Below are 19,537 nucleotides of genomic sequence, written 5' to 3' on the forward strand. Positions count from 1 at the left end.
GTACCATAATTTGAAGGGGACCAGAGATATTAAAAAAGCCACTAAAAATTATATGTGATTCTTCACTGATAATTACACTGATGCTGAGATAACATCTTAGGATGCGCTGGGACACCTCATCAGCAATGTAACTGGGGGTTATCGGGTGTTTTGGGTTTTTAAACATCAGCCACCCTTGCCCAGGTGACCTAGTCTGGGTTGATTAGACACCAGCCTGAGTCCTAGCAGCACTGTTGATCTCACTCCGAATAATAAATATTTGTAAAGACTGGAACAGTCTTATCTCTGTGGACAGTCAGAACTCTGTACTTTAGGAAAGATATCAAGCTTTTGCAGAAGATATAAAAATTTACTCAAACATAATTTTAACTGTGTGCTTACTCTGATGAGCCACCTAGTGTGCAAATAACTATTTACAAGTACTTTACTCAAGTTCACTTCAATACATTTTTGAAAACCTTGATCGAGTAAATCTTACTATTGTACTGATTAGATCTACTTTGTATGTACAAATATCATCGTCAGTTTTTAACATTCCCCCATCACAGAATACGAAGTGTGGCAAACACTTGGACAGCTTTAACATTCAACCAGCGGTTTGTAATCCTGAAACATCCAGGCCCAAGTTAGCAAAACCAAAGGACACAACCTCAGAATACAGGGATGTCCGTCTAGAAAGGAGTTGAGGAGGAATTTCTTCAGCCAGATGATCGTGAATCTGTGGGCTTCGTTGCCATAGGCCAAGTCATTGGGTATATTTAAGGCAGAAGTTCTTGATTAGTGAGGGCTTGAAGAGATATGGGAAGGAGGTAGGAGATTGGGGCTGTGAGAGAAGATGTATCAACCATGATGAAATAGCGGAGCAGACTCTATGGGCCAAAAGGCCTAATTCTGCTTCAATAGACCTATAAAATGTAAGATGTACATACAAGAGGGTATACATGCGTGAATCTTGTTGTATATTTAATATTTCATTAATATGTAAGTAAAATTGTAAATATCCTGTTTGATTACACAATTCATTACAGGTTATATGTGGGAAGTATGTGAATGACATATGTCATTACGCCACCACATCGTATGTACACGTCTCACTAAAGTAAAACGGAGTGTACATGCGTCTCCTGTCTCCTGGCTCCCGTGTTTTTCTTTCAACTAGTTTTGGAGTTGCAAAACATAACAAGGATGAAGCAAATTGCTGGAGGAGCTCATCGGGTGAAGCAGCTGGGGAAAGGGATTGTCGATATTTCGGATTGAGATGCTGCTGCCTTTCTTTAACCGCTGTGTGGGCCAAACACGGCTGTGAGTATGGCCAGCAAACTGCAAAAGCATATTATTCTAACATTATATAAAAGAAAATTCCAGCTGCATGAAAGCATTTCAGTTACTGCATGGTCGCGCACCCACGCAGCTTAGAGGGAACAATGACTGAAGACATGACTTGGAGAGTCCTTGAGAGTGAGCCCATAGGTTGTGAAATCAGCTCCATGTTGAGGTGAGTGAAGATAACCATGAAGGTTCAGGAGCCAGATGGTTGAAGGGTAATAACCGTTCCTGAACCTGATGGTATGGGACCTAAGGCTCCTGTACTCCTGGACGAGCACTCAATTTCAAATGGAATTCAGTGCATGAACTTGTATTTTTTTTCCAATTTAACTTTGATGGCTGCCACATAGAATAAATAAATAAAAGCACCCTGTTTTCAGGCCCAGCGTCCTGGAATTTCATGAAAGTCTGTTTTATAGTAATACAGTGTCAATGGCAAGCACACATTCTATGGTGCAGAAATTTAAGGGATTATACTTGCAATCCTATAATTTTTAGAGCTTTCCTCCTAGAAAGGGGAGAAGACAGGATTTTGGAGCTGAGTGGAAGATTGGATCAACCATAATGAAATGGCAATGCAGACTTGATGGGCCAAATGGCCTAATTCTGCTCCTATATCTTATGGTCTTGTGGTCTTTTCGGGGTTTTCACATATATGTACTTCGATAATAAGTTTAGTTTGAACTGTTCCACATCGATCCTCAACAAAATAGATTTTCTTTTACAATTGGCTTTATCTGTCACTTGTACTCTGAAACGTACAGTGAAATGTGTCGTTTGTGTCACCAACAAGAATAGTCTAAGAGTGTGCAGGGGGCAGCCCGCAAGGGTCACCATGCTTCTGGCCAACATAGCATGCCCACCACTTACTAACCAATTTTAAACCGTACATCTTTGGAAATTGGAAGGAACCCGGAGCACCCAAAGGAAACCCACGTAGTTACAGGGCAACTGTACTAACTCCTTACAGACAGTGGCAGGAATTAAACCCCGATCTTACAGCTGACACTGTAAACCACTGTGATACAGTGCTGCCCTTAACAGTGCACAGTCAATGGGGTCAGTTACAGTCCCTATTGATATCAATGGCAAAGGCAAAATTATCTCAATTTTAATCGCTCTTCTGCTTAAACTGGTACAGAATGGGACTGGTGGGATTACAGAATGGGACTGGTGGGATTACAGAATGGGACTGGTGGGATTACGGAATGGGACTGGTGGATTACGGAATGGGACTGGTAGGACTAAAGAATGGGACTGGTGGGATTACAGAATGGAACCGGTGGGATTACGGAATGGGACTGGTGGGATTACGGAATGGGACTGGTGGATTACAGAATGGGACTGGTAGGACTACAGAATGGGACTAGTGAGACTACAGAATGGGACTGGTGGGATTATGGAAAGGGACTGGTGGATTATGGAATGGGACTGGTAGGACTACAGAATGGAACTAGTGAGACTACAGAATGGGACTGGTGGGATTACGGAATAGGACTGGTGAGACTACAGAATGGAATTGGTGGGACTATGGAATGGAACTGGTGGATTACGGAATGGGACTGGTGGTCACGGAATGGAAATGGTGGGCGACAGAACTCCACTGGGGGGTGGCTACAGGAGGCTTAGAATCAGGAAAGTAAGCAATTACCTTTCCAGTTACTAACGTCAAAGAAAATAATTTAAAAAACACAAAGGTATCATAATCCGATAAGCACAGATACCTGCAGGGCTCACATATACCAGCTTTATCACTGCATACTGAAGAACAACTTCAATTTATAACAAACTTAAACTTTCATGTTGTCTTGATCTTAAGGGAAACCTTGAGGCTAACATTTTTACCAACTCGTGCACAGAACTTCATGAAAATCTTAAATCTCAATTAAACAATAAAATGAATTCTGTGACAGACAGCCATGTTCTGATTTTCTGCATTCTTAATATTTTATATTAATAGTTATTGAGTTCATTTAGTGAGCTGGCCAGGACTTTTATTCTTCGCAGCATAGGATAATGAAAGGTGATCTTATAAAGGTGTTTAAAATTATGAAGGGCACAGACAGAGTCACATGCTCATAGTCTTTTTCCTAGGGTTGTGGAATCAAGAATGAGAGGACATAGGTTTAAGGTGAAAGGGAAGTGATTTAGTTGGAACCTGAGATGCAATATCTTTTAGCCCAAGGATGGTCCATATACGGAATGAGCAACCAGGGGAAATGGTTGAGGCAGGTACATTGACAACATATAAAATACAAAGACAAGGCAGATTTAGAGGGAAAGGGGCCAAACACATCAAATGGGACCAGCCTTGAGGGGCACCTTGGGTGATATGAAGCAGCTGGGCTGAAGAGACTGTGTGCCCAATGGTTGGCAGAACACCTTACAGTGCCAGCTTTAAGATCAGGGTTCAATTCCCACTGCTGCCTGTAAGGAGTTTGCATGTTTTCCCTGTGATCGTATGTGTTTCCCCAGGTATTCTGGTTTCCTCTCCACATTCTAAAGATAACCCATTTAGGGTTAATGAGTTGTAGGCCTGCTACACTGGGGGGCGGAAGCGTGGTGACACTTGCCCAGCACAATCCTTGCTGATTCGATTTGACACAAGACACACTTCATGTTTCAATGTACATGTGACAAATTAATCTATTCTTCTCTCCTTATCATATAACCGTATAACAATTACAGCACAGAAACAGACCATCTCGGCCCTTCTAGTCCGTGCTGAACGCTTACTCTCACCTAGTCCCACCGACCTGCACTCAGCCCATAACCCACCATTCCTTTCTGGTCCATATACCTACCCAATTTTTTTTTAATTACAATATCGAACCTGCCTCTACCATATCTACTGGAAGCTCACTCCACACAGCTACTACTCTCTGAGTAAAAAAGTTCCCCCTCGTGTTACCCCTAAACTTTTGCCCCCTAACTCTCAACTCATGTCCTCTTGTTTGAATCTCCCCTACTCTCAAAGGAAAAAGCCTATCCACGTCAACTCTATCTATCCCCCTGATAATTTTAAATACCTCTATCAAGTCCCCCCTCAACCTTCTACGCTCCAAAGAATAAAGACCTAACTTGTTCAATCTTTCCCTGTAACTTAGGTGCTGAAACCCAGATAACCTTCTAGTAAATCTCCTCTGTAATCACCTAATAATTTGTATATTCGTACATAATCCCTCTTCTCACATGCCAACTCATCTCCTCTCCACATCTGCCCAATATCTCAAGCTGCATATGGTATAAGAAAGCCCACCTTCCTTTTCGCCATTCCCCTATAATTTTCTTCCTGTTAGATCAGACGGCCAGCAAGCAGTGAATCCTTCCCAAGGCCTTCCATTAGATTTATATTGAATTTTAGAGACAGCAGCTGGCCCAGGGAGTTCAAAGACATTTTCCTCCAAGTCATTGGCTTATTTTCTATAACTCCCCATAATTGGTCAAGCAGGAAAGCGAAAATGAAGCTCACATTCCGATTCTCTCTCGGAACAATACATCAGGTCCATAATCATGGCCAGCTGCACTTCAGAAACTGAAATCCTTGTGAAGTAGAACCTAGGTTATTTATCACTGGCATACAATGAAGAACGGATGAATATACAGCCAAGAACAATGATAAATACCCCTACTGACGTTGATGGAAATAGCACCAGTTACAGAGGAATGTACATTTCTGTCAGCTACACAAATTTGCTATACTTTTTTTTTAAAACTAAATATTTGATACTTGGCATATAATAATGACACCTGGACAATTCAGGTTTGGCCTGGAGCAACATATTTGAAATTACCAGTCTGGCGTAGAAGAGCTCCAAGTCAGCTGAATTCAGGCCTCCATCTGTGCACCTGAACTTAAATCTAGGGAGTCGAAAGTTCCATTAGCAGGGATGCACCTGATTGTCAGCGGCTGTCAGAGTCCAATTGGTGCCATGTCTCAAGAGCCATCAGAGTTATAAATAGAATATATCACGTTACAGCAAAGTACAGACCCTTTGGACGATGATGCCGTGGCAATCTTCTAACCTACTCCAAGATCAGTCTAGATGAGAGGTTGTTGCGCCATCAATAACTCACACTGAGACGTAGGCGAGATATCGGCTTTTATTGACTGGAAGAAGGAACCAGGAGTGAGTGTCTATCATACAAGGTCCTGGAGACTGAGGCCGATCTTCAGGCCGCAGGTCTCCTTTATACAGGGGCCTGTGGGAGGAGCCACAGGAGCAGTCAGCAGGGGCGTGTCCCGACAGGCACATAGTTCACCACATTCACCCCCCCTTCATTTGAAAAAGTCCTCATGTAGCGAAGGTTCTTACAAGTCAAGCCGATCAGGCGGTCGAATCTGTCGCTGCGATCTACGTAGCACCGGCTGTGACCGCATAGGTGCCGGCAACATTGGCGATTGCACAGGGGACGGGGGTTGCGCGTGTTCTTGCCCACTAGGCGCCGGTGATCCCTCATGCATGTGCGAGGCGCCTGGTATAAATGCGTACGAAACGCCCGGTATACAAGTGTCGTGAGGAGTCTGTGTAGGGCCTGGTGAGTACGGTGTCACCTCTGGTGCAGGGTTCACAGTTACCGGAGAGCCTTCAGGGTAGTGGTCTGCTGCACCTGCGGGTGCCAGGTCGCGGATGGAGACCGTGTCCTCCCGCCCATCAGGCAAGACCACGTAAGCATACTGGGGGTTCGCATGGAGAAGGTGAACCCTCTCCACCAGCGGGGAGTATTTATTGCTCCTCACATGTTTCCGGAGCAGCACTGGCCCCGGGGACGTCAGCCAAACTGGTAGGGTGGTCCCAGTGACAGACTTCCTGGGAAAAGAGAATAGGCGTTCGTGAGGGGTGGCATTGGTGGACGTACATAACAGAGAGCGGATAGAGTGCAGTGCCTCAGGGAGGACCTCCTGCCATCGAGAGACCGGCAACCCTTTGGACTTAAGGGCTAAAAGTGTGGCCTTCCACACTGTGGCATTCTCCCGCTCTACCTGGCCATTACCCCGGGGATTATAACTCGTGGTCCGACTGGTAGCAATGCCCCTAGCTAGCAAGTACTGGCGCAGCTCCTCACTCATAAAGGAGGACCCTCTATCACTGTGGATATAGCAGGGATACCCGAACAGAGTGAAGAGCTGGCGCAGGGCTTTTATGACGGACGTGGCAGTGGTGTCGGGGCAGGGGATGGCAAAGGGGAACCGTGAGAACTCGTCAATAACACTGAGAAAATAGACATTGCGGTCAGTGGAGGGAAGGGGGCCCTTAAAGTCAACACTCAGGCGTTCAAAAGGGCGGGTGGCCTTGACAAGTTGTGCCGTGTCAGGACAGTAGAAGTGCGGTTTGCACTCGGCACAAATTTGGCAGTCCCTGGTCATCGTCCTGATGTCCTCCAGGGAGTACGGCAGGTTCCGAGCTTTCACAAAATGGTAAAATCGGGTGACCCCCGGATGGCAAAGTTGTGCATGAAGGGCGTACAGCTGGTCGAGCTGTGTGCTAGCACATGTTCCCCGGGATAGGGCATCAGGGGGCTCATTGAGTCTGCCAGGCCGGTACAGGATATCATAGGTGTAGGTGGAGAGTTCTATCCTCCACCGCAAAATCTTATCATTTTTGATCTTGCCCCGCTGTTGGTTGCTGAACAGGAACGCAACCGAGCGCTGGTCGGTCAGCACAGTGAATCTTTTGCCAGCAAGATAGTGCCTCCAGTGCCTAACAGCCTCCACTATGGCCTGGGCTTCTTTCTCCACCGCGGAGTGCCGAATTTCAGAGCCTTGGAGGGTGCGAGAAAAGAATGCTACTGGTCTGCCTTCCTGATTAAGGGTAGCAGCCAGAGCGAAATCGGAGGCATCACACTCCACTTGGAAGGGAGCGGTCTCGTCCACTGCATGCATCGTAGCTTTGGCAATGTCCGCTTTAATGCAGTTGCAGGCCTCAGCAGAGAGGGGAAACGAGGTAGACTTGACCAGGGGGCGAGCCTTGTCTGCGTAATGGGGGACCCATTGGGCGTAATAGGAAAAAAACCCCAGGCACCGTCTGAGGGCCTTGAGAGTGGTGGGAAGAGGGAGCTCTAACAGGGGGCGCATACGTTCGGGATCAGGCCCAATAACCCCGTTTTCCACGACATACCCAAGTATAGCAAGGCGGGTGGTACCAAAAACACACTTGTCCCTGTTATAAGTAAGGTTCAGAGCTGCGGCCACTTGGAGAAACCGTTGGAGGTTGGCGTCGTGATCTGGCCTGTCATGACCACAGATGGTGATGTTATCCAGATAGGGAAATGTGGCCTGCAGTTGGTACTGGTCCACCATCCGGTCCATTTCCCTCTGGAAGACAGAGACACCATTCGTGACACCGAAAGGGACGCGCAGGAAGTGATAGAGCCGGCCGCCCGCCTCGAAGGCGGTGTAGGGGCGGTCCTCTGGGCAGATGGGGAGCTGGTGATAAGCGGATTTCAGATCTATTGTCGAGTACACCTTATACTGAGCAATCTGGTTGACCATATCCGCGATGCGGGGTAGGGGGTATGCGTCAAGCTGTGTAAACCTATTGATGGTTTGACTATAGTCCACCACCATCCTATTTTTCTGCCCAGTCCGAACAACAACCACCTGGGCCCTCCAAGGGCTTGTGCTCGGCTCAATGATCCCCTCCCTGAAAGCACCAGCAGCTCCGCATGCTGTTCTGCCGTGAGCGTCTTGCAGTCACAAGCTCGGACGAGTGTCTGTAGTGCTCGGAGAAACTCAGCGCACGATTCGCCAGGCCGCTGTTGCCGGGTAGCTAAGCGATGTCTTGCGTAGACGGTGTTCACCGGCCGCAGGTACTGTCGTTTGAGGGCGTCCAGTGCCCCTTCGTAGGTCGGCAGGTCCCGGATAAAGGAGTAAACTTTGGAGGAGACCCTCGAGAGTAGGATTCTGTGCATAACGGCGGGTTCAGTCGCACGAAGCTCCGCCAAGTACGATTGGAAGCACGCAAGCCAGTGTTCAAAAGCGAGAGCTGCGTCAGGGTCTTGAGGGTCCAAATCCAACCGGTCCGGATGCAAAACGGGTTCCATGTTTTAAAACTTCCAGTCAATAAAATTGATGCGCCATCAATAACTCACACTGAGACGTAGGCGAGATATCGGCTTTTATTGACTGGAAGAAGGAACCAGGAGTGAGTGTCTATCATACAAGGTCCTGGAGACTGAGGCCGATCTTCAGGCCGCAGGTCTCCTTTATACAGGGGCCTGTGGGAGGAGCCACAGGAGCAGTCAGCAGGGGCGTGTCCCGACAGGCACATAGTTCACCACAGAGGTTCCCAAACGTTTATATGCCATGGGCCCCTACCATTAACGAAGGGGTCCGCGGACCCCAGGTTGGGAACACTAGCCTGAACCTTCCATCCAACTTAGTCCTCCATTTTTCTTTCCTCCATGGGGCTAAGAGTCTCTTAAATGTCATTAGTGTATCTGCTTCTACCATCATCCCCTTGCAGCCCATTCTACATAACCACCACTCCATTTTAAAAAACATACTTCTGAAATACCCCATACTATTGTCCCTTAAAGTTATGCCTCCTCATACTAGTCTTTTCCACCATGTGAAAAAGACCCTGGATAGCCTCCATTTTTTATACCCCTTATCACTGTATACATCTCTATCAAGTCACCTCTCATCCTCCTTCGCTTCAAAGAGAAAAGAACTAGCTCTCGCTCAACTTCGACTCATATGATACAGTCTCTAATCCAGGCAGTATCCTGGTAAATCTCCTCTGCACCCTCTCTAGAGTTTCCACATCCTTCCTATATTGAGGTAAACAAAACTAAATAGAATTTTCCAAACATGGTCTAACCAGAGTTTTATAGAGCGACAACATTACCTCACAGCTCTTGAACTCATTCCCCTGACTAATGAAGGCCAATGGGCCACGTGACTTCTTAACCACTCTATCAAATTGCGCAACAAGTTTGAGGGACCTGTGGGCGTGGACCCCAAAATCCCTTTGCTTCTCCATACTGCTAAGAACCCTGCCATGAACCTGTGTCCTGACTTCAAGTTCAATCTCTGAAGTGTATCATTTCATACTTTTCCACATTGAACTCAATCTGCCACGTCTCAACCCAGTTCCGCATCTTATCAATGTCCCACAGTAAGCTACGACAACCTCTTATACCTTTTTTAATGCCATAGACCAATACCATTAAGCAAGAGGTCTTTGGACCCCTGTGACTATCCACACACCACCAACCTTTGTGTCATCAGCAAACTTACTAACCCACCCTTCCACTTTCTCATCTAAGTCATTTTTAAACATTCTTGAATTTATAAATGACCCATTATTACTTTGGACAAAAAAATGGATTTGATTTTTAACTCTGCCACCACCTGAATTTTAATTAAAATATGAATTGATCGCCTGAATAACAGATATATTTAATCAATAATACTTGCATGTGAAATTCACTTATCATTATTTTGATTGAGTTTCTTGATCAATGAACATAATTTTCAAAAGTAGCAAAATTACATATTACTAGTCAATTTCACATGTCACTGCACATAGCAAGTAATGAACAAGTGTGGCTTCAGGTGAATTAGGGGTCAAGGCTTTGTTCATTGGGAACTGAGATTCTCAGCTAATCACAAATGCTCATGTAATGCAAGTCCATAATTTGCTGCTGAAATCAGTTCTGCGGTGCTGCCGTTCGTTAGACCAGTTTTTGCAGATCTAGCTTTTTTACATTTTTGCATGGAATATCACTAAAAACAGGAGCTGAAAATATGACAGTGAGGGACAGCTGAGTGACTGGAAAATGGGGCAACGTACTCCCTTTAGGACACCTAAATTAAATGCTCAATGTAAACGTAAATAGGAGAATTCAGTGTTCCAACCCTAAACATCAACAATTCCTTTCCTCCCACAGATACTGCTCAGCCTCCTGAGTTTCTCCTGCGGATCATAAACACAAGAGGTTCTACAGATGCTGGAAGTCCAGAGTAACACACACAAAATGCCAGAGAAACTCAGCAGGTCAGGCAGCATCTATGGAGAGGAATAAACAGTCAACGTTCTGGATGAGAAACGCCCTGATGAAGGGTCTCGGCCTGAAACATCCACTGTTTATTCCTCTCCATAGATGCTGCCTGACCAGTTGAGTTCCTCCAGCATTTTCTACTGTAGTGTGCAAACATCTTCAGTATATATATACACACAAAAAAACAGATTTCATGATATATGTGAGGGATGATAAACCATATTCTCATATGGGTCTCTATTGTGGACTGAGATTAGGATGGGGGTGGGGGAGTGGAATCATGGTTGGGAAAGGGGAAAGGGAGAGGGGAGGGAGCGGGAAGCGTCAGAGATCAATAAGCCAATTATTTGGAATCAAATGACCTTGCCTAGTGTCTCAGGGCTGGGGGCATCCTGTACCACTTCCTGCTCTGACACTCCTCTCTGCCACCTGTCCCACACCCCTCCCACAGTGCTTCACCCTCACCACTCCCAACATCCTTTTACTCAACCAGCTTTACAAACTTGCCCTCTGCTCCACGCTGACAATACAATACTGTGCAAGAGTCTCAGGCACCCGAGCTAAATATATGTGCCTAAGACTTTTGCACAGTTCTGCATGTATATAAAGTCTGTAATGTTTGTAGAGTGCTGATTACATATTGAAACTAATCCATACTTTTAGCAGATCATGAACAATGGAAAATGTTGATTTGTGCGAGTGAAGGTCCTTACATGTCTTAAAATGCTATTTTGATGGGGGAAAAGAGTTTTTATTTTATGTTATTTAGAGATACAGCCCGGTAACAGGACCTTCGGCACAACGAGCCCTCATTATGTTACGTGTTATGTGATGTGACTGATTAACCTAGTAACCCATATGTCTCTGGAATGTGGGAGAAAGCTGGAGCACCCAGAGGAAACCCACGCAGTCACCAGGGGGACGTACAAACATCTTACAGACAGTGGCAGGAATTGAACCCGGGTTGCTGGTGCTGTCATGGTGTTTCACCAATTGCCACACTACCCCCCCTACCCAAATAACTTATACTAATTGAGCCTGCCCAGCTTCTACATTTTGTTACTTTTACAATTGCCTTTCATTATTCTGCACTAGTGAAGCACAAATTGCACCAAAGGTTCAGAATACGTAACGCTTGGTTGAATGTCAAGCTAGCAACTCAACCGCGTAAAACAGACGAACGCTAAAAAGTGGCAAGGTTGCCACCTGACGCACCTAACGGTGCGGTGGGGGGGGGAATTTTTATTTTGTTTTACAGTATTCTAGATGAAGTGGAAAAGACTTAACAATTATTTTCGTTTTTTAAAAAATCATGGAAGCATAATCTTTCACTTACTTTTCCTGGAAAGCATTGTTTGTTCCTCTGTGATCAAGATCGTGGCAAAGGCAACCCACCATCAAGGCTAAAATTTCAATATCAGTCAGAATTTCCCGAAAACCAGCAGTCTAAAGGAAAGATATTTGACAAATAATTAATTTTAAGTCACTAACATTTCTCCTGAGGTACTTTCATAGTGAGTAGGAGGACAGGCAATTTATACAGATTGAAATATTATACCATTGTAATATGTTCAGTCTCGTGGACAGAAGACTGCCTGTTTCCAGAAATTCTTTGGGACCAATTTTACTTCTGTTGGTGTAAGTCAGTGATAAATGGGTCAGCTATTGTGCAAATCTCTGTAGCAGTTCTCAGTTTCCAGAGGATAATTATTCACAATCCACACAGAGGTTATGGACAAGTAAACATAGGTGTGGTTTAACACTGTATGTGTGTAAAGGATGTTTTCCATACTGCTCCTTAATTGCAGAGCTCCCACAAATAAGCAATGAAAATGGATACATAATATTTGTATCTGAGATCTGTCCCTTTCATAGCGACTGATGCCACTGGATGTGTTGACCTGTTGTACGTTACATGGAGGGGTTCATTATAGTAGTTAGCACAGCACCATCCCCAACAATATTCATTGACAGTATATTGATTATCAATTGTACTGGTTTTTACATATTTTGGGATTAACTTCACCAGATTGTGAGCCCAATATACAGACAGATAGTGTTAGCAAAACTTTCTCTATCTTTCATCCCTTTTCACTCCTCCACTGATCTACAATACAATTATTTCACAGAAGGATCCTTTTTTATTTGGAAACTATTATTCACTCTATTCAAAGTTCAAAAGTAAATCTATGATTAAAGTTCTGAGATTAATTTTCTTTTAGGCAATCAGTAGAACAAAGAAATACAATAGAATCAATGAAAAACTACACAAAGTCTGACAAACAATCAGTGTGCAAAAGAAAGCAAACTGCAAGTTCATAAAAATACTGATACTAGTAATTAGATGTCAACAAGAAAGCACTGAATGCCTGGCTCAGATTTGGAGACCTCTTCCCAGAAACTGAGGGATTCCTTGTGACGAAACAGGACCAGATGGTTAACCCTAAAACATTATCAACAGTACATAATAAAAGACCAACAGTAAATGCAGAAAATGCCAAGAGAAACCAGAAACAATCCAACACATTACAGGATCCTGAAGCAGTTTAACTCAATCTGATTTCTACACAGGCACAATCAAGTGGCAAATATCATTCACCAAAATTTTGCTTTAAAATACAAACTCATAAAAGACGCCATACTTTTTGAGATAAATACAAGCCGGATGTAGTTTTAGAGTCAGAGTCCTACAAATTATATTACAACCAATCCATTATTAGAAAATGGGACAATTCATAACAAAGATCCAGATCTAATATTGCAGGATTAAGAAGCACGAACAACTTAGTTAATAGATTTAGTCACTCCAAACACACATAACATACAGAAATCAATCAGTGAGAAACAACAGAAATATGCTGAATTAAAAGAGGAAATTGAAAGTCTATGGAACATGAACAGACTATACATTGTCCCAACAGTAATATCTACAACTAGTGTCATTGCAAAGTCACTACACAATAGCATTAAACAATTGGGGGACACAGTAGTATCTTGTAAATTTTCAGAAACACCACTAGAGTAGTCCAAAAGTTCCTAGCAATTGAGAAATGAGTGTGCTTGGCCTTTCCCATGTTTTACCAGCGTGAACTGAGAGAAAAAAAATAATAAATGGAAATTGGAATGAAATGGATTAAATTGAATTAAATGGAATTGGAATTAAATGGAATAATAAAATGGATAAAATTGGAATAAATGGAAATAATAAATGGAAAATAATAAAATAATAAAGTAAATAAAGAATACTTATAACATAAGCTGTAGAGTCTTGAAAGTAGGTTATGGAATCAGTTCAGTGTTGAGGGAAGAGAGGTTATCCACGCTAGTTTAGGAGGCTGACTCTAATAACTGTTTCTTAACCTAGTATGGTGGATCTAAGCCTCCTGTGCCTCCTTCCCAATGGCAGCAGCGAGAAGAGAGCATGGGTTAGTTGGTTGGGATCCCTGATGATGGATGCTGCATTTTTGTGGCAGCGCTCCTTGCATTTGTGCTCAGTGGTGAGGAGGACTTTCCTGTGATGGACTAAGCTGTATCCACTACTTTTTGTAGGCTTTCTAGAGTAGGGGGCTAAGCACACAGCATTATGGTGCACCCGTGCCAATGGAGATTGTGGAGGAGATGTTGTCAATCCGAACTGACTGGGGTCTGTAAGTTAGGACGGGTCCTCTATTGGGACCAAAGCTGTGAAAACACAGCTTTACCATCCAATTCAAGAACATTTTTTGAGTTGACAAGAAGATAGCTGGAAAACTCATTAGTCATGTCATATACTACATGAACATAAGACCATAAGGTACAGGAGCAGAATTTGGCCATTAGGCCCATCCAGTCTGCTCTGCTGATCTATTTCCCCTTCAGCTCCAATCTCCTGACTTTTCCCATATCTCTTCATGCCCTGACAAATCAAGAATTGACCAACCCCTACCTTAAATATACCCAATGTCTTGGTCACCACTGCTGCCTGTGGCAATGAATTCTACATAATTCAGCACCCTCTGGCTAAAGAAAATCCTTATCTCCATTCTAAATGTTGGCATTCATTTCTAGAGGTATAGAATATAAGAGCAGGGATGTAATGTTGAGGCTCAATAAGGCACTCGTGAGACCACACTTGGAGTATTGTGTGCAATTTTGGGCTCTTTATTTTAGAAAGGATATACTGACATTGGAGAGGGTTCACAGAAAATTCAGAAGAATGATTCCAGGAATGAAAGGGTTATTGTATGAGGAACATCTGGCAGCTCTTGGGCTGTATTCCCTGCAGTTCAGGAGAATGAGGGGGGATCTCATAGAAACATTCCGAATGTCAAATGGCCTGAATAGATTAGATATGGGAATGTTATTTCCCATGGTAGGGGAGTCTAGGATAAGAGGGCATGACTTCAGGACTGAAGGACATCCATTTAGAACAGAGATCTGGAGAAATTACTTTAGTCAGAGGTTGGTAAATCTGTGGAATTTGTTGCCACGAGTGGCTGTGGAGGCCAAGTCATTGGGTGCATTTAAGGCAGAGATAGATAGGTTCTTGATTAGCCAGGGCATCAAAGGGTATGGGGAGAAGACAGGAGAGTGGGGATGACTGGAAGAATTGGATCAGCCCATGATTGAATGGTGGAGCAGACTTGATGGGCCAAATGGCCTACTTCTGCTCCTATATCTTATGGTTCCTCCATGGCTGTGGCCTCTGGTCTTAAACTCCCCCACTATAGAAAACATCCTCTCCACATCCACTCTAATCAGGCCTATCAACGTACGACAGATTTCAATTAGATCACCCCCCCCCCATTCAATGAGATGCCCCACTGAACACAGTCCACCCAAATTTAGACATCTTCTAAATTTGACTATTTTAGCTCTATTTAATATTTGTCCATTGCATTAATTATTTATTTGGTTTTGTCACAGGGTTGCATTGTCAAAAGTTTGGAAATAATGTATTTCGTTTTAAGTAGGTGAGAGTGGTGTATCTATTCAATCATAAGGATAATTAAGTACTTTAAGGAATTTGGCATGATGCTGGCTATATTTTACCTCTTATTAACAGAGAATAAACACACTTACGACCATAACACATAGGAGCAGAATAAGTCCTTTCAGCCCTTGAGTCTGCTTTGCCATTCAATCATGGCTGATTTATTATACCTCCTAACCCCATTCTCTTGCCTTCTCCTGGTAACCTTTGATGCCCTTATTAATCAAGAGCTTATTAACCTCCACTTCAAATATACCCAATGATTTGACCTCCACAGCTGTCTCTGGCAATGAATCCTGCAGATTCACCACCCGGAGGCTAAAGAAAATCCTTTTCATCTAAAGGGACATCCTCTCCTCTCTAACTAGGCCTTTCAGTATTCACTAGGCCATGCATGCTCTTATTTCAAACAGTCAGATTATCTGAGATATTGTCAGTTGTATGGAGGTGGGATAGTTATGATGAAATGCTGAAACCTGAATCGATGGAGCAGACAATATAATCTGAACATACATGACAATCGTGACAATTTAAATTCAATTTTCCTTTCCCCTTCATGGTGGAAAAAAACATAACTGTTGACATCACAAAGTCTGTACTTCACCTCTGTAGGAAACATCCACATCATGTCCACTCTGTCTAGGGCTTTCAATAACCAATAGGTTTCAGTGAGATCCTCCCCCCCCCCCCATTTCTCTAAACGCCAGTGAGTACGTCATTGTATCTAAGTGCATTGCAAACAACGCAAAAATAATTCAGAAAATTGGGAGAGAAGGTTTGAGTTTGAATTCCAACAGAATTCCGTATGGAAGCGTACAGAGTGTTAAAGTGGTAACCTGTTTCCAAATCAGGAAGGAACTTGGGTAGAAGCCTGGTGGTGGTAGCCCAAAAGCTACCCTGTCTTTCTTGGTACAAATCACAAGCTTGGGTAGCTTAGTCAGAGTGGCCTGAGTTAGTGCGCTGGCTATAAATTGGGAGCCACTCAAGTGGACTGTTCTGTCACGGATGGTGTTGCTGGAACCGCAATCATCCAGATAAGTGCCAAGTAGTGATTCAAGTTACTGATCTGTGTGTTGTCGAAGTGGAAAACTGTGCAGTAACCTGTGATCGAAATCAGGTTTATTATTATAATTGACATCCAACGTGAAATGTATTGCTTTGAAATATCAGGGCAATGCTATACATAAAAATACTGTAGATTACAATAACAAATATGCTTTTGTAGCCACTGGTACTTATGAGTTTGGTTACTAGTAATCCAAAGATGGTGATAGCGGGAGACAATGGCAGTGGCACTGAACATTAAGAAATGGCAATGGCCCAGGTTAAGCAAGAATCAGAAACAAATTGAGAAAATACATGCACTGGTTACAAGATTAAAATTTAGTCTTTTTGTAGTTGAGAAAAACACTGGGCAAAATAGAACATTTGTTCCAAGATGGGCAACAAGACTCACTTATGGAACTTATATCAAAGCGCACCTATCGTGGAGAGTTTCCTTACTCCAAATTGCTAAATTGGAGTCGTCCACGGAATCCATTATTTATTTAGTATATCAAATTATCAACTGTCTTACACCAGCAACTTTTGGTTGAAGTAACCCAGGTCAAGAAATTAATAAAACAGTTAGCAATTATAATTCACCCAGCTAATTAACACATCTTTGTGGAAATGAGGTTGTGTAATTTATCAAGTTGCCTGTATCAAACAAACCTACGAGTACTTACATATTGGAATCAATTGGTGCCTGAGATAATATAGGATTTCCCTCTTAATCATGCCTTCATTAACTGGTGTCATCTATTTCACGCTATAATTGACATGCAAAGTCTTTAGATCTGTCTAACAAGATCTGACTTACTGTTATCAATGCAAACATGCACTGAGCAACATTAAATGCATGACGCCAGTTGTGGTACGGAACAGCACGGTAATTTTTTCGCACGGTAAGCAGCCAGCAACACAGAACCTGGAACACCACAGAAATATGTACGCATTAGTTAGTTCAGACGACAGTTAATATAAATCAAGACAAATTTGTTCTTTCTTTTAAGTGTTGATTCAGAGTACAATATCTAGCTTGGAGGAAAATCCAGAATTTTGATTACAGATGAAGTTTATATTTCCCCGAGTTTTAATTTTTTTTAGTAATTTAAAATTAGGAATTCTATTTCTCTCTCTAAATGTTGTTCAGAAGATAATTACAGTGATATGATAATGAAGTATAGCTTGTGGAATAGTTCTGAAATAAAATAATCAAGTTAAAAATGTTGCTAAATTGGTAGCAAAGTATTTCATATGGGAATATAAAAGTACAGATTTACAATACTGTGTACAAGTCTCAGGCACGTGTAAAAAATTTTGTGAAGTGAAGATGCTTTCAAAAATAATGAAATTAAAAGTTTCTAAATATCAAAAAAATTACTATAAAGAGCAGTAAACCGTAAAATAAAACCAAATCAAATCAATATTTGGTGTGACCACCCTTTGTCTTTAAAACTGCATCATTTCTCTTAGGTGCACTGTCATGCAGTTTTATAAGAAAATTGGCTGGGAGATGTTCCGAGCCTCTTGGAGAACCTGCCACAGTTCTTCAGCAGATTCACTTGCTTCTGTCTCTCCAGGTAATCCCAGACCACCTCGATGGTGTTGACATCACCCATCTGGAAACCATATAAAAAATCTAGGGTGCCAAAGACTTTTGCATTGTACTGTATAAGGTATCACCTTGTTAAGAAATGAATGAAGGAACTGAGCTCTGATTTTAACAGAGGATCAGGAAAATGGAGTATAGTGACAGAAATGGGTGAGACTTTCACTACCTGCAGAAAAATGAGGGGCTGAGCCACAGCAATCATAACATGCATAGTTTCCATCTTTCCCTGCCAATGTGTCAGGACTTGAATATTAAATGAAATGTCTGCCCCCAGAACTGATGTAGTTCTTTTTCAGCACCACTATATAATATCAGCTTTAAACCCCCGGAGTTGAACTTATACCCATGGCTTCTGATTCAGAAGTGAGCTAAGACTGACATCTTCAGTCACACAAAAAAGAGTTAGCAAATAAATTGCCTAAATATTTGTTTACGAGGTTATGGTAAGATAAAGCAGAATTATGATGAGGCCACGCTCAGTTTGGAGGAACACTCATACCTTCCTTCAGGGTAGCCTCCAAGCTGATAACATGAACATCAATTTCTCAAATTTCCGGTAATGCCCCTCCTCACTCCTTCACCATTCCCCATCCTCTTTTCCCTCTCTCACCTTATCTCCTTGCCTGCCCATCGCCTCCTCTGGTGCTCCTCCACCCTTTTCTTTATCCTAGGGCCTTCTGTCCTCTCCTAGAAACCCCCTTCTCCAACCCTGTATCTCTTTCACCAATTGACTTCCCAGCTCTTCACCACCTATCCCCCAGTTTCACCTATCACCTTGTGTTTCTCCCTCCCCCCCCCCCATACCTTTTAACTCTACTCCTCATCTTTTTCTCTCCAGTCCTGCTGAAGGGTCTCAGCCCATAATATTGTGGTGAACTACATTTACCTGTCTGGACACGCCCCCTGCTGACTGCTCCTGTGGCTCCTCCCACAGACCCTGTATGAAGGCGATTGAGCCCTGAACCCGGCCTCTCAGTCGCCAGGAGGTAGTATGGTGGTCACTCACTGCTTGTTCCTTCTTTCAGTCAATAAAAGCCGATATCTCGCCTTTACGTCTCAGAGTGAGTTATTGATGGTGCATCAAAAATCAACAGTACTCTTTAATCAAGATGCTGCCTAGCCTGCTGAGTTCCTCCAGCATTTTGTGCATGTTACTCTGGATTTCCAGCATCTGCAGAATCTCCTGTGTTTAGAATATGCTGACAAAATGGTTGACTAAAGTTTTGTTTTAGGCTCTGGATACATAGGTAGGCCTGGCTGAGGGGATTTATGGGAAATCATGTGGAAGTTTCCAGTAACTCACATATCAGGAGTTTTGCCTTGTATGGAGTTGTTATTCACTTGTGGGGGAGATGGGGATGGGAGTAGAGGAGATGTAGGGGTTCATGCCTACCTGCCAGCATGAACATCCAACTCACAGACCTCCGTTGATACCCCTGCCCCCCATTGCCCCCATACCTATCTATTACTTTAGTCTGGTTCTCTTTCTCTCTCTTTTTTCCCCCTCACTATAATCTCCCCCCAGCCCTAACTTTCTTTCTCTTTTATTTCCCATAATTCTCCACCTTCCCCCTAGC

General features: G+C 43.2%; 1 protein-coding gene across 2 annotated transcripts in view; it reads right to left on the minus strand.

Moving 5' to 3' along the window:
• LOC132378296 (dual 3',5'-cyclic-AMP and -GMP phosphodiesterase 11A-like) overlaps nucleotides 1-19,537 on the minus strand; it is a 266,270-nt gene that overhangs the window by 82,635 nt on the left and 164,098 nt on the right. For both annotated transcript variants that reach the window (XM_059945103.1, XM_059945102.1), the window contains 2 exons: nucleotides 17,166-17,273; nucleotides 11,669-11,778 (listed from right to left, as the gene is read on the minus strand). In XM_059945103.1, coding sequence (XP_059801086.1) covers nucleotides 11,669-11,778; nucleotides 17,166-17,273 — 218 coding nt within the window. The remainder of the gene's footprint in view (nucleotides 1-11,668; nucleotides 11,779-17,165; nucleotides 17,274-19,537) is intronic.

The sequence above is a fragment of the Hypanus sabinus genome, chromosome 20 (genome assembly GCF_030144855.1).
Source record: "Hypanus sabinus isolate sHypSab1 chromosome 20, sHypSab1.hap1, whole genome shotgun sequence".
NCBI classification, from domain to species: domain Eukaryota; kingdom Metazoa; phylum Chordata; class Chondrichthyes; order Myliobatiformes; family Dasyatidae; genus Hypanus; species Hypanus sabinus.